This window comes from Anopheles aquasalis, chromosome 3 (genome assembly GCF_943734665.1).
Source record: "Anopheles aquasalis chromosome 3, idAnoAquaMG_Q_19, whole genome shotgun sequence".
Lineage (NCBI taxonomy): Eukaryota > Metazoa > Arthropoda > Insecta > Diptera > Culicidae > Anopheles > Anopheles aquasalis.
This window is the reverse complement of record NC_064878.1, coordinates 64,683,549-64,698,548: the sequence shown is the minus strand read 5'-3', so window position 1 is coordinate 64,698,548 and position 15,000 is coordinate 64,683,549. Positions and strand designations below refer to the sequence as shown.

The following is a 15,000-nucleotide window of genomic DNA, read 5'->3' as shown; positions in this document are numbered from 1 at the left end:
CGGTAGTAATCAAATCGCACGCTCATCGACCTGCGACGCCACGTCTGGAAGTAATTAAAAAGTTGTGGAGGAAAGCTCAAGATGGAAAAAAATCCTACAAAAAGAAAGTGGAGCCAGATCGTTTCCCTTTTTTTTCCTATCTCGTTCCAGGCCCGCGACCACCGCGTCAAAGCGCTTGTTTGCTATAATCGTCAGGACATCCTCATCATGGCGTGCCGATGACGATGGTGATGGTGGCTTCATTCACGCAGAAGCGAGCAAGCGAGCCAGCGCACGAGCCACCGGATCCCGTTAAGCAGCGTAGTACTACCGCTCGGTACTCTACAATTAATTTTAATTAATCGTTGGCTGAAAGTGTTAAGTTTTAAATTATTCCTTCCAATCTACGGCATCACCGTCGTAGCGCCGCAGCCGACAATATAAACCCCCGGCCCCGGCTCGGCCATTAAAGATCAAAGCCAAGAAAGTCCCGCGACCACGGGGGAGACCTGGACCCTGGCACGCTACTTTTCACCTCCCACACCCACCCCCTCAGAGCACGTTGTGAGCGACAAAACTTTCGCCATTCGCCGCCAACCCGCCGCTCCTCGGTCTCGGTCATTGGCAAGTCACGCGGTGCTCTGCAGCGCTATCGTCACCACTACCGAGCCGGGAGGGGGGGGGGGGTTCGTTGGCGACCGGGACTGGAAAACTTTCTCAACAATGAAAAAGCAATCAAACCCAGCTTAGATAACGGCACACCACCGGCAACACACCGTCAACGACAGTAAACCTCACCGCCCCTGCAAAACTAGCATTCCACCCCTTGACCACCCGTTGGCTTCACTTGTTTTTTATTGTCAACTCCCAGGCAACGCCACCGCGGTGCTCCGTCTCTAGTCGATCCGGGATTTTTGGGGAAGAACACAGATCCTTCTCCTTTTTTCTCATTATCCTCTCCGCAGCATGCTGCGCGTTAAGCCCATCCTAAGCGCTGTCGGATGGTGTCTGGCTGCCGTTCTCGTTGTCTTATGAAGGCACTCGTTTAGATTATCGTTTATTGCTATGGGGAACCCTTTTTGCCTTCCACCGTCCGGTGGTAGCGGTGGCCAAGGGATCATCTACCGAGCGAAAGCTAAACGCTTCAGCAACCCCTCGGGGGGCTGTCCGGGTTTTTTTTTTTTGATTTTTGGGCTCGGACTCGGCCTCGGTGTGTGCAAGAGGCATCGTCGGATGCACAAGATTGTAATGGACCAAAAATGCTCTCCCTTCTCATGTGTGCGCTGTGCTTTGTGTCTCGTCCTTTTGCACATACTCCTTTCTCTATCTTCCTACGGATTTTTTGTTTTTTTTCCGGCACAGTTCATTTTCCATTTATGCTTTTCGCTTCCATTTACAGACTCCCCCGGGTGATCGTTTTCGACTGCTGTGGATTGCCATCGGGCCATCGGGCTATTTTCGGAAGGATTTTCATGTTGAGCCCGTCCTTTTTTTTGCCGGATGGTCGCGTTGAGCTGACAATGAAAACGGGCCCAAAAGTCGACAGTCACCGGCCAGGCAACCAGGCGCCGGCGTAGCATCGCGAATGTGTTTCGACGGCATCAGTAGCAGCCCTCTGGCAAGGAGGCTTTCTTCTTCAGCAACAGCAGCAGCAGCAGACAAAGCGTTGGGACGAGGGCAGCGAAACAAGGCCCAAGAGCAACCCCTAACGATAATGGACACCCGTTGGGTGCGATCTTCTCTCTTTCTTTCTCTTCCACTCTTTATACCAGGCATTTACGACCGACGGAATTTACGCTGACTTCAAGTGTTTTGCAGTAAATTGGATGGAGTTTTACGAGCGAACAATTCGGTGCGCCAAAAACTATGAAAAACGCCGCGTAGCCTACAACTACATTGATGAGTCAAATGGCGGGAATGATGACGATGGTGATGATGGTGGTTGGAATCCCTCGAGACACCAGCGGACCAACCATGTTATCGACGAGGAATGTGAAGAAACAGCACATGGCAACCGAGCGGCGGTACCATGTGCTCTGTTACTGGAGACATTTTCTAGCTCTGATTGTCCAAACGCAATTCTTGTTGATACCATTAGCTACTCAAGAGTTGTGACTGGACATCCGTGGCTCGAAAGCGGTGAATACAACGATGGACAGTGTTGGGTGAAACGAATCTGTTGAGTGAAAGTGAGAGTGCCGGTAAGCAGATGATTCAAATCGAGATGGAACGACGGTATCAAGTTATTTCTTTATGCAACATTAGTTACTTCTAAACATATTAGTACAGTTAACACATCTTTCCCTATGGTCGTTGAATTCGATCTCCAAAATTCAAATTAAATCAATGTTCAAGATCATGTACGCCGCCACCCTCCGCATAAGAATGATCACCCTGTACATTTTGTTTATGTTAATTCTCGTACGCATACCGAGAAACGATGCTGCCGGCAGCACCAACGGCAAGACGATAAAAATATGTTTCTACGATCGTTCGGCTCGGCGTGGAGGAGGCGTCAGCATGCACACAAGTGCAGAAACGAGCGTGCGATCGTTTGAGAGACCAACGGCTTGTCCAAAGAGATTTTTTTCTGGTGTTCTGGAGGATCAGCGCAGCGTCAGCATCAGTCTTTGCCGGTCCTCGCTGATCTTTGGTAGCCTCAACGCACGATAAGTTCCTGAACCGCAAGCAAGCATCATGATGCGATGGCGCGCTCCAAACCGGGTGCTTATCGCTACACTGTCGGCGATCGCCCTCTACTTCTTCCTGTCCTCGGGCTATCACGAGTACGAGCAAAGCGGTGTGCTGCCTCACACGAAGCCGGAAGATGTGTGGGACTTTCTGGCCGATTTTAGCCACATGAAGCGGCTCAACCCAACAATGTAAGTCTACCGCTAGCTCACGGGTCTGATCGATCGTTAACAGATTTGCGTTCTACTTTGAAAATGCCTTTTCAGCTTGGACTTTAAGGTAATCTCGGAGAATGGCTACAGAAACGACTGGAAGTACACGGTTTCGTACGAAGAGAAGCTCTCACACTGGCCCTACACGTACAACCAAGGACTGGGCCACTACATGGTCACCAAGCTGTCCGAAGAGAACGGTGGCGTGTACTCGGTCGCCTCCAAGCACCGTACCTGCTTCCTGTCCGGTCTATTCTGTCGTAAGATCGCATCTCGCCGCTCCCTAGATTTGCAATTTAAATCCATTTTCTTTCCTTTCTTGTCCACTGTCCAGCGCAAGCTGAAGGAGAGTTCACGATAAGGCGCATCAACGATCACGATACGCTGGTGACCGAGCTCGTTCGCTACACGTGCCCGTTCTTCCTTGGTTCTTTCTGCCGGCGCGAGGTGGTGTATCAGCGGCACGAAATCATGAGAAAACTAAAGGAACACTTTGAACATCTGCGCCATCAGAAGATGCACGCAGCGAGAGGTCATCGATGAGCGGGCGGTGACGATTTCTTTCTAGACTAAGTTTTTACTGAAATCATGCACCGATACACGAGTCTCGCACTTTGCTTGATAACATGATTTTTTTATTGATATAAAATTTACAATGAAGCTGCTTAGTGAAGCTGATTAATATGTATGCCATAAATAAAGCACATGACTCGTACAGCAATTTATATTAATTTTTGGGAAAAGCAATCCTAAAAACTGGATTTTTTATAAAATCAGTTAATAAAACTGAATCCGAAATACTTTGAAAAACTTAACTAAAGCCTAATCACTCATCGCTTAATGATACCAATTTTCGCAAAAGCCTAAATATATGTTCTGATCCCTGAAAGAAACCCGCGTCGCAGCAGATGTGAACAACCTAAATTAATTAAAAAGCCTAAGTGAACCTGTTGCCCAAAGAAATGTGCAGCCGTTCGAGGATAGTTGAAAGTGCAAACACGCGTTGTTACATATCTTGATCAATTATAGGATCATTTTGTTTTGTGCACTCAATAAATTAAACTTAAGGTTTAAAAAAACTAAATCGTATACTAACTTGATAAAATAAAGGTTTAAAAAATTATCTGAATTAGAACGCACTACTTTCTTCCCTTTCTTTCATTACCTTTCAAAAGATCTCTACCGCGAAGACCGGTAGCTCTAGCCTGTGTCCGGCTACGTTCCGACTCTTGGAACTCTTCGTCCAACTTACGACGTCGTTTAGATGGTTCTCGTCCACTAAACCGATCACCTATCCGTCGCCGGTTACCATCGCTACCACCTAGGTGAGGTGATGGCTTACCTCTGGTTGGTGTGTTGCTATTGCTGCTGTTCGGCGATATGGAGGAGGTTGGTGTCCGTTTGCCCAACCACCCTGATGATGAGGGCGTCCTGTTCAAACCACCGGCACCACTACCAGTTCGACGGATACTACTGTTACTTGTGCTGCTCTGTGGCGTACGCTGACCTTCCAGGGCCTTCGTTTTACAGGCATCCGATTCATCATCCACCAGATCAATCACACCTTCACTGGCCTCAATAATCTCGACCACATCATCATCATCATCATCCGACAAGTCACCTTCGATCCGGAGAACCGGTGTACCCGGTAGCCCCCCGGTAGCATCGTTCTCCTGCACGACAATCCGATTGGGGAAGGCCGCGTTTTTGGTGATTTCGAACACATTCTCTGCCAAGCGCGTTCTCTGTCGCTGTCCAAAGGCAGGCGAATCGGCAAAAATATCAGCCGATGAAAGGTTGAGTTCCTGCGAAGGTCCTACATCGCAACCGATGGTAGCAAGAGGCAGTGGAGCTGTGATAAGCTTCGCAATCGGAGTGCTACAGTGCGTTAACGTGCGTGGTAACGGCACGGCACGTTGTCTGTCTTCACTTGACCGTTTGGAGGTACTCGGTGGCAATAGATTACCGGGTGATTTGACCAACATATCCGTAATAGAAATCTCCGCGTCACAATCCGATTCAAGCGATGCCGTATCATTGTCACTGTCCCCGAAGAGGGACGGCGATTTCAACCGTTTCGCTCTCGCATCAGATGAGGAGGAAGAAGAGGTGATAACAACCACGTCAGTACCGGACGCTGGTTTCTGGCCATTCGGTATACTCTGCTCAACAACACTTGCCGCCGAAGAACTGGAACATGCCGGTTGCTGGAACTTATCCATCGGAAAGCAATACCGATCTTCCTCCACATCCGTCACGGGTTGGTGGTCTTGGTGTGTATTGCTGCACGAAATCGAACCCTGGCCCAGTTGTAGGAACTCCTCGGAATCGGCATCGAGCGTTTCAGGCACAGTCGACACCGGTACACCGATCACGGTTTGCTGGGATCCCATCACTGAACCATCGGTACTACTTCCTGATTCAACCCGTAATGCAGGCATCTGTTCGGTGTCCATTTCAAACGGCTCGAACAGCGGTTCACTGAAGGTCGCTTGAACGGTGCCCACGGTTGCCGACTTGCTGGTTTCACGATCGATTTCATCCGGTTGTCGATCCATTGCTGGTTTTGTGGCCTCCGTTGCGTTGTCCGCTTGCGGTGTCATTTCGAAGCTACCGAAAGCAAACAGAGGACTATCGTTGGTATCTTCTTTCTTCAGGGTTGCAGCTTCCGAATGTGGTGCAGTTGCTGCTACCGGACAGCTCTTATCGCTCTTCCCCGTTAACCGGCCGTCCGCTGGCGTACTCCAGGCGTTAAATCGTCTCTGGAATTCCTCCTTCACAACCATTGGCAGCACTCGTTGATAGTTGCAGGTGTATCGTCGCAAAAGCAGCGGTCGCAGGCAGAGATACGCCCGGAAACGATCTCGTTTCGTTTGTTGCTTGTCGAACAGCTTACTCAGGGATGCCGCTCTCGTTGGTTCACAACAGAACGGTAACCGATCGGAGAGCTCAGTCGGATGATTGAGCAAGTTGATCGAGCACAGAAAAATGAAACGTTCCACCTTGATCGAACGCAGCTTCGCTAGTTCCACTCGAGTAGCAAAACGATTCGTCTCATCGACGACGATGTAATGCCAGCAAGATGCGTCCGTTGTCGATTGTGCCAGCTCCTGATGTGTTTTCACCAGTATCCGGGAACGTACCGGTCCGTCCACTACAAGCAGCTCCAGATGGTACGCCCAATAGTGTGCTCGTTCTCTGCTGGAACACAAAACCATTGAACGTGTGGCAGGATCGTTAGCGACGGCCCTCAGTAGTGCCACCACTTGATGACACTTCCCTAGTCCCGGTTCATCGTTCAAGAATAATCCTGTATACTGATGGGAAGAGATGGGAGCCCTCTTTGTAGTGAATCACCACCCCTCGGTCACGGTTCTATTATTACGTACCTCACTTCGAACCTGTTGGTACATGAAGCGGACACCCGCCAGTTGATGGTCGGCCAGCTGATTCACCAAATCCTGAGGCACAAAAACTCCACGTTCACGGTCCAGGTAAAGGGGCGCTAGCTGCTGCACGATCACCACCTCCTCGGCCCTTGTTGACAAACAGCGCTCGGCCATTCGCTGGCGCCCGCGGTGGGGTGGGTGGCTGAGCTCTTGGCGCCAACGGCAGCTGCTTCCTGCAGGGATATCACCATGGCAACGTTGCTCTCTGATCGGGGATTAACCGAAGGAACAGCTGTTCCTGGCGATTTAAATACATCGTAGCCTCCTTTTTGTCCTCACTTACCAATGCGTGACCAGTAGCTCAGTTTGAGCAAAACAGGTAACCAACAGTGAACAACCGATTTCGGCGACACTTTATGTTGTTTATGCGTGTGGAAAAAGATTTCAAACATAATTTCCAACAGAAAAGTGATGCACGTAAAATAATGATAAATTAAAGAGTGAAACGGTCATTCACTTCACCTGAATATCCATTTGCCACCAGATCGCTAGTTGCGTGGCGGAGCATAATTAACGAAGGCGGGTGTGTTCTCGTGTGCGGCAGTTTAGAATGTAGTGCGTGCGGCTCCAAGAAAGAGATGCAAGCGCCACCGCGTCGTCAACAGCCGCGCCCCACACCACCAGCGATCGGTCGATCAGGAGGGCAGGAGTAATTAGCGGGCATAAACAAAGCTTTCCCCACACACCGTGTCTGTTCCCGTGCCGAGCTGTGCGTGCGGCTCATCGTTTCCAGAAAAGCGAATCGGAAAATGTTCCCAGAGTGCCACGGACGTGTACCACAGAATCGTCCCCCCCGCTGCTAGTGTTTTTTTTCGCTCGTTCGGTGATCAACAGCAGCAGCGGAAATGGTGACCGTAATTTGTCGATCATCCCTCCTGGCGGTGCTACTTATATCGGTGTGTACCCGGATGGTGGTTACCGAAAAGCGATCCTTCTTCGGTTGCTATGAACGTGATCGCTTTGCCCGGCTTGCCATGACGACCGATAGTTTGGACGAGTGCGTCAACAATTGCGAAGAAAGCTTCCATCGGTAAGGAGGGGGAGACGGAGAGTGGTGGCGGTGTTCTTTGTTGATCGCTGGAACGCCGTGCGTGGGAACCGTGTCATGCACCATTAACAGCATCATCGAAGGTGACTCATGTTTTTATGCTCTTTTCCCGTTTACAGATATGCGGTGCTGTCCGATTCTCGGTGCAGTTGCACCAACACGATCCGTACGCGTGTCGTCGAGGATCGCGAATGTGGACTGGCCTGTGGCAAACAACCGGACATGAGCTGTGGTGGGGTGAATGCGCAAAGTTTATATGAAACCGGCATCGAAGTGGCCGGTCCGGTGCGTAATCTGCGTCTCGAGAACAGCAGTAAACAGGAAGCGACCATCACGATCCGCTGGGATCTACCAGCGGAAGACGGTGCTCAGGTGGAACAGTTTCAGATCATTGCCGAAGCGACGCGTTCGTACGCGAGCTATCGGATCCATCCACTGCGATGGTCCCTACCGAACACCACCAGCACGTTCGAGCTGTCCAACCTGACACCCGGTACGGATTACAACGTAACGGTCGTTTCATTGTCCCCGAAAGGGGAAGGTGGTCGAGCCAGCATACTAGGTAGCACGGAGATCGGCATTCCCGACCCAGAACCCGAAGAACCGATCATTTTGCGTCGCCTTGGGTCAACGATATTGATCAAAATCCCGCGAGCGATCAACAATAACGGTCCCGTTAGCTACTATCGCGTCGTGGTGCACTACGTTAACGGGGAGCTGATACAGCAGATCGACGAAAGTCAACTGAACACGTTTCAGAAATCGAAGGAAAACCGAGTCCCGTATTATATTGCCGCCGAACTGGAGATGAAGGATGACGATTCGCTTCACTTTACGGTCGGTGATGGGCGAGAGTATCGCAGCTACTTCAATCCACCGATCACGGTCCGAGCGCACGTGCACATCTCGATCGGTGTGGTGAGCGTTCGGAATCACGTCGTCAAGGTACGCTATGCGACGACCACACACGAGCAGCACCAGTATCCCGATCATCAGCACGTGAATCTGAAAACGGTGGAAATCGGTAAGTGCCGGCCTAAGGCATTGTGCTGTCAGTGATGCTAATTCTCTTAATTCTGTCTTCACGCTCTTCCGCTAGAACGAAACGAAACACTCATAACGATCCTTACCGTCGCCTGCATCCTGTTCGGTATCGTGCTAACGGCGGCCATCATTCTCTACATCTATCTGCGTTACAAGACACCTTCCGCGAATCCACGGCCCTTTGCCGATCACCACGAGCTTACGCTACAAGGCCCCATCCTGGAGGTGGAGAACAATGGCTTCATGCCGGACATTTACGAGCAGCGTGGATTCGAAGCGGAACTGCGTGACATAATCGATGGGCTGGAGCAATCGAAGCATCACGCCCGGAAGTACCTTAGCCTGAACATTAACCACATACTGGGTAGTGGAAAGTATGGTGATGTACTGGCCGGTAGCTTACAGCAAGGCCAAGACCAAGACATACCGGCACATGTCCACGTCGTCACGGACGATATGGAGAGCGTAGATCAAATATCTTTTTTGAATGAATTCCGACGTCTGACGGCACTGGAGGAGCACGCCAATGTGATCCTGTTCCTGGGTGTCTGTGTAACGCCCGACTGGTGCTATCTGCTGTTTGAGCAGATGCAAACGACGCTGAAGCAAACGCTCCTGAATGCCCGCGTCCCGAGCAACGTGAATAGTGCAAAGTTTTCGACCATTTCGGAGGAGATCGTGGTTAATATACTGTGTCTGGTGTGCGATGGTATGCAGTTTCTGGCGGATAATAATGTAAGTAACGGAATCTAGGAAGCACGTGGCTTGGAGGTAATCGTGATCTTTCCCTCTTCCCTGGCAGCTGATGAGTAAGAAGCTGTGTGCTCGCACCGTATACGTGAACACCAAATTCGAGGTCAAGGTAAGCGCCTTCGGTCCTCCGTTGTACGCGGAAGGAACGGAGAAATGCATCGACATTGCACGCTGGCACGCACCGGAAGTTATCAAGTTTCAGAACCATAGCGTGAAAGGGGACGTATGGTCATTTGGTCTGCTGATATGGGAGAGCTGCTGCCTAGGTGCAACACCGTTCGGGTCGACGACCACGGACAATCTGTTTGCCGCCATACGGGCCGGCCAGAAGCCGGAACGGCCCGCGTTCATGTTCGAAGACCTGTACCAGCTGTGCCTGAACTGTTGGGATTTGGATGCGAGCGATCGGCCCAGCTTCATCGAACTGCGCAACTATCTGCGACAAACGCTACCGATGCTCCGGTACTTGCTATCGTTCGAGCGAAAGCAAAGTTTACAGTTGCCCCCGTACTTACCTCATCTGGAAATGGTCGAATGATGCTAACAAGAGTAGTCTAAAAGAACAAAACATTCCGTCCAGCGCGTGGGCATCCCAACGATGCCCGCGCTTATTAAATGTTAGTTTAAAGTTTATTTTTTTACTCTTAATAAAGAAAACACCTTAAATTGTAAGTTTCTAAAAAATAACGGATGTGGCTGTTCTATTTCGAGAAAAACTGTTCTAATACGCCTTCTGCGACTGTTATACCGGTTTGTTTGTTTACGTCCAATGTTCTCTCCCGGCCGCTTCAGCAATTTTCCAATTTTCCTAGTTTGTGCGCGCGTTTCCCGATGGAGCTAGTGGATCCAAGTAATCCGCAACTGCTGGCGGAGCTCGTGAATGGCTACCGCATGCTGCTGCAGGAACAGATCACACAACATATCAAGACACACCGCGATCACCTGGTTCGCATGAGGAAACGGTTCGCACAGAAGCTCGCCCGACGCCTAGCCCGAAACTACGAGCTGTTCCGGAGAAAATGGCGCCAGTTGCCGCTGGAGAGCAAAATTACCCCTCCAAAACCCATCCCGAAGAAGCCGGTTCCACCCCCAATCAAACAGTACAGCCGCCGATGGTGGAAAAGTGTCGCCAACGGGAAGGAACACTTTAACGAGGAGCTGTTCCGCATGGATTACGCCTGCTTCCGGCTGCTGTGCGAGCGGCTAAACGATGAACTTGCGGCCGAGTGCATCACACACCACTGGATACCGCTATCGAACGAGACGAAGGTCGCTATCGCGCTGTATGTGCTGGGCACGGGAGCTGACTATCGGAAAGCGGGCGTCGAGTTCGAGGTGCCCATCAGCACGGTACACAAATGCCTGTTGACCTTCTGTAACGCGGTGGTGTACGTGTTCCTGGAAGAAGAGGAGCTGATCTATCTACCAGTCGATGAGCATGCCGATGAGCTGGAGAATGTGGTGGAGGAATTTGAACTGCAGGCCAACATGCCGCGCGCTATGGGTGTCCTCGATTGCATGCATATTGCCATCGCCCCACCAGAAGAAGAACCGGAGTCCTACATCAACAGCAACGGATGGAGTTCGGTGATACTGCAAGTGGCAGTGGATAGCAATGGCTGGTAACTAGGACAACCGCCCCCGGCGGTGTTGCTGCATGCTTGATCTCTCATACGTGATTGTTTCCTTTCAGCTTCATGGACGTATCGCAGCACTCTGGATGCACAAATGATGAAACCGTCCTCTTCGAGTCACCGATTTACGAGACGATGGAACGGCAACAGTTTGTAAGCTCTTAGGTCGCACCGGAAACAATACGCCAATGCCAATCTGATCGATCCGTTTCACCTTCTTTCAGCCAACGATAATGCTAAACGACAAGCCCCTGAATCCGTTTCTTCTGGCGGACAGTGGATATCCGTTGCTCCCGTGGCTTATGACACCGTACCATGGGGAGAACCTGTCACCGGCGCAACGATCGTTTAACGTTTACGTTGCCCGCGCTCGAGCCATCGCCAGTAAGGCGTTCGAACGGTTGACCGGTCGTTGGAAGCTATTGCAAGGTACGGTACACCTGGGCATTAACATCGTACCCACCGTCATCATGGCGTGCTGTCTGTTGCACAACTTTCTGGAGTTCGAAAAGGCACCGTACATGGACCAGTGGAGCGAATGTGCGATCGAAGCGGATGCTGTCCATGAACAGCCCATCTGGTTGAGCCCCATTCTGAATGAGGAGGGCGAGGAAATCCGGAACCACTTGAGTGCGTACATGGAGGACAATTTCCCCGTTGTGATCGATGATATTTAAAACAGTTCGCTGCGACTTTTCATTGTATTTTTTATTACCAATATTAATAGCTAATACAACATGAAGATTTCCTTACTTAAATTGCTTTATTCGATTATCGGGGCTATCGCGGACTGCCCTCGCTGGCTAGTTCCGCCCGCTGGTCTTCCATAAAATCCCTTAGCCGCAGGAAAAATGCTTCCATGTTTTCCTCCATTAGCTCTTTCATGGCCAAATTGATCTGTTGCATGTACTCTTCCTCTCGCTTGGCATGCAAATTGAACTCATAATCGATTAACCGTTTCTGGGTGCGAAAGAACTCGTCGTTGAGATCATGCTTGCTGGCAGGGATCGCCGACTGCAATCGGTTGGGTCGTTTCGGTACGGACAGCAACCGACGTCTGGCATAAACGCGGGCACGGGGGGTTCGTACGGGCGGGTCATCAATTTCTTCCTCTTCCTCCTCCTCTAATCTATCTTCCACGGTTTCATCCGGCGCGCTATCCGGCTCCTCGAGCGCTATCTCCATGTGTATGCTTTCGGAGGACGGGCTTCCTTCGGTAATGGTGCCATACCGCCGGTTTTTAGCTTTACCCGTAGGAGTCGATAGCTTAGGCTGGATTGTGATTTGGCGCGGCGGTTTCCGCTTCGTAAAAGCCAGCAGCTCATCCATCTCGTCGTAGTACGGGAAAAGCTGGCGTTCGTTCTGGCTGTTGCTGCGTTTCGCTACCATGTGCAGGTTCTTCAGGTTCTTCCAGCGCACCGATATCTGCTCGTACGTTTTGTGTCGGAAGCCCCGCTCGATCATCATTTTCTCGATTTGTTGGTAGATTTGTACGTTGTTGTTGTGCTTGGTGCTGAACTGCTGTACGAAATTGTTGTCCAGCATGATCTGCAGCATCTCCTTCGTCTCCTCGTACTTCCACACATTCCTTCTGTTCTCTTTGCTCATCTTTTCACACCGCCGATTACTGGCCGGGCCACAAACTAGAACGCAAACTAGAAATTGTTCACGAATCGCACGAGAATTCACGAAAACGGTCAGGACGCTTCAGGACGTAAACAATAACATTGCGCCTTCTGTCCTGTCAAGCGGCTGTCACATCGGGCAGTGACAGCGCGGGAATAGTTCAAATTCAAACGCAAACCGGTTTTTTGCTAAACATTTCGTTTAAATAGTTTTATTTGTACACATACTTGCTTCTGGACAAAGTGATTTCGGATTGCTTAGGAAAACGAATTCGGTAACTTCGGAAAAACGGGAAACGGAAGAGAACGTTCGTGCGCGGCACCACTCGCACCACTGCTCCACCACCACTATGTACAATTGGATTTATTACAACAAGTCCTCCCTGCCGCCATTTCGCCTTCGACAATCTGCTCCGCTGTACTACGTCGGCCGCACCAGCACCAGGTATCTCGTGTGCACGTAAGCGAATGATTGTAACAGAACGGCACACAGCACGACCGTAACACCGGACGCCAGGTGCTTACTGGCCGATCCACTGAACGTGGCATTACAGCACTGGGCCGCAAAGTTGATAACGCTCGGATAGTAATGGTTCCAGAACTTGACCGCCCCGAAGCTCATCGTCGTGTGATCGCTCATGTTGAACGACCGATCGATGATGAGCACGCCCGGCTCGGTGACGGTGAATTTCTCCCACCGAATGTACACCCCGACCTGTGTCGGGTTGGTAAACTTGGCAAAGTTGGCCCACATGGTCATCACGATGTCGGCCACCCGCTTGTCGGCGCTATCCCACTGCATCTGATCGGCCAGCGCCAACCAGTACGGCATGCCCCACAGGAAGATCAGCTCAAAGTTGTGCGGCACTCCGACCCACTCAGGAATGTCCTTCAGTGCCACCGCCGTCCGTGGTTTGATGTCGAACCGATACACGTACGTGTCCGCCTGCTGGCTCATGTGCATGGCCAGCTCGATCGTCGGTGCCACGTACTTCCGCTCCGTCGCAAACTCGATGTACTTCCGGCGCAGTGCCAACGGATCCGTGGTCGGTGGGTACGGTTTGTACTGATAGTGGACGGCCTCCATCACGATGTCCATGTTACCACCGCACAGCGTCTCGTTAAAGTCCATCTCGGCCAGATCGTTCATAACGACGTCACCGAGCAGCGTCTCGAACATCTCCACACCGAGCCCATGCTCGACCACGTCGCCCATGGTCAGCTCCAGCACCTCCTCCATGTCCGTGTGGCCGATCAGGAGCGGTACCTTGCGCAGCTTACCCTGGTGGACCAGCATGCTCGGGTGGTCCGAGATGAAGGGTGTGGTCGTGTTGCTGAGACCCCGATCGATCACCGGACCCCACTCGATGGGCGGTGAGTTCTCGGCCAGAACCTGGGCATCCGCCCGCCGCAAACAATCCATCAGCTTTGTGGTCGGCCGACGATAGCACCCGAAGGATGTCGCCAGCTCGTCCAAAGCGGATGCATATTGCTTGGCCGGTCGGACGCTCGAATCCATCAGCACACTGCCGGACATCAGGATCGCCTTGTGGAACATATCGTCCGTCCATTCGCCCGACATCAGGTGTAGACCCACGCAGATTGCCCCCGTGCCGTGGCCCATAATCGTAACCGATTCCTCGTTCCCGTTGAACAGCCGGATGTTCCGCTTCACCCAGAGCAGGGCAGCCGATTGGTCCATCAGGCCAAAGTTGCCCGGTGCTTCACCGTCCACGCTGGTGAAAAAGCCAAAGATTCCCAACCGGTAGCCCACCGTCACGACGATAATCTTCTGCTTAAACACCATCTGGAACGGATTCAACGTGAACGGTGTATCGCCATCGAAGTCACCCGTGGGAAACGTCACCAGCACCGAGTAACCATCCGTGGGCATTGTTGCTGCAAGGAAATGGAAAGATAAAAACGTTAAACTACAAGTCAAACACTTTAGATTTCAATTCGTTGTCGGGTGCTTATCAAGTTATCACACGCGCAGTTCGGTTCAATAGTTGATTGATAGACCTTTCTTTCTTGGAAAACGATCGGAGGCTAATTCCATGTGACGTTTCTAACAATCCGAAACCAAAGCCTACTACCGATTAATACGATTCCCTTTCAGGGGAACACAGCGGAGAGCGTTCATGCGGCGTCATCGAACGGGTTCAAACACACATAAATCATGTGTTCGGCGGCTCCAGGACTCCTGCACGTACCCGGGCCCCAATGAGGTTTGCAAATTCATGCCCATACACAGGCAAGTGCTGCTTGGAAGCTACTAACCTACTAGCCACTGGCACTGGCTAGCCGTCGCCGTCGTTTCGGTTCGTTGAACTCCTTCTCCGGAAACGGCCTGGTAGCCTGGTCAGGGCCTAGCAGCGTACAGCGCACAAACCACGGAGAGCGTGCTGGACCCTTTCCTTGGGCGGGCAGGTTTCTTGTAACCGACCCCGCGTCACGCTTTCCGCTGACTCATGAGCATTTCCAGGCTAGCAAAAGGGACCCTCTGCGGGACCCGTAAGGGCCCGTATCAGTTCGAGCCGATCTTGAAATATTGATGTAGGGTTT

The 15,000-nt window shown here is 51.4% G+C and overlaps 6 protein-coding genes across 6 annotated transcripts in view; 3 read left to right on the top strand and 3 right to left on the bottom strand.

The window, feature by feature from the left end:
- Window positions 1-2,626: 2,626 nt before the first annotated feature.
- On the top strand, window positions 2,627-3,425 carry LOC126574972 (uncharacterized). The gene is made up of 3 exons (XM_050235415.1): window positions 2,627-2,861; window positions 2,937-3,142; window positions 3,217-3,425. Exons 1-3 carry the CDS (start codon window positions 2,677-2,679, stop codon window positions 3,423-3,425), a joined length of 600 nt encoding a protein of 199 aa, XP_050091372.1. The 5' UTR covers window positions 2,627-2,676.
- Window positions 3,426-3,459: 34 nt separating this feature from the next.
- Window positions 3,460-6,602, bottom strand: LOC126574969 (uncharacterized). The gene is made up of 2 exons (XM_050235411.1): window positions 6,272-6,602; window positions 3,460-6,199 (listed from the first exon to the last, which is right to left on the bottom strand). Exons 1-2 carry the CDS (start codon window positions 6,443-6,445, stop codon window positions 4,022-4,024), a joined length of 2,352 nt encoding a protein of 783 aa, XP_050091368.1. The 5' UTR covers window positions 6,446-6,602; the 3' UTR covers window positions 3,460-4,021.
- Window positions 6,603-6,902: 300 nt separating this feature from the next.
- LOC126574970 (putative inactive tyrosine-protein kinase Wsck) lies at window positions 6,903-9,852 on the top strand. The gene is made up of 4 exons (XM_050235413.1): window positions 6,903-7,361; window positions 7,499-8,403; window positions 8,479-9,158; window positions 9,226-9,852. Exons 1-4 carry the CDS (start codon window positions 7,177-7,179, stop codon window positions 9,712-9,714), a joined length of 2,259 nt encoding a protein of 752 aa, XP_050091370.1. The 5' UTR covers window positions 6,903-7,176; the 3' UTR covers window positions 9,715-9,852.
- Window positions 9,853-9,949: 97 nt separating this feature from the next.
- Window positions 9,950-11,562, top strand: LOC126574971 (uncharacterized). Its single transcript, XM_050235414.1, has 3 exons — window positions 9,950-10,798; window positions 10,870-10,963; window positions 11,035-11,562. The coding sequence occupies exons 1-3, from the start codon at window positions 10,008-10,010 to the stop codon at window positions 11,485-11,487; spliced, it is 1,338 nt and encodes a 445-aa protein (XP_050091371.1). The 5' UTR covers window positions 9,950-10,007; the 3' UTR covers window positions 11,488-11,562.
- Window positions 11,563-11,590: 28 nt separating this feature from the next.
- Window positions 11,591-12,418, bottom strand: LOC126576893 (uncharacterized). Its single transcript, XM_050238197.1, has one exon. It carries the CDS (start codon window positions 12,416-12,418, stop codon window positions 11,591-11,593), a length of 828 nt encoding a protein of 275 aa, XP_050094154.1.
- A 347-nt stretch (window positions 12,419-12,765) lies between these two features.
- The window catches only part of LOC126575046 (cholinesterase), a 9,240-nt gene continuing 7,005 nt past the window's right edge, over window positions 12,766-15,000 (bottom strand). Inside the window, exon 2 of the mRNA XM_050235539.1 lies at window positions 12,766-14,334. Within this exon, the coding sequence (XP_050091496.1) occupies window positions 12,857-14,334 (1,478 nt within the window). The 3' untranslated portion in view covers window positions 12,766-12,856. The remainder of the gene's footprint in view (window positions 14,335-15,000) is intronic.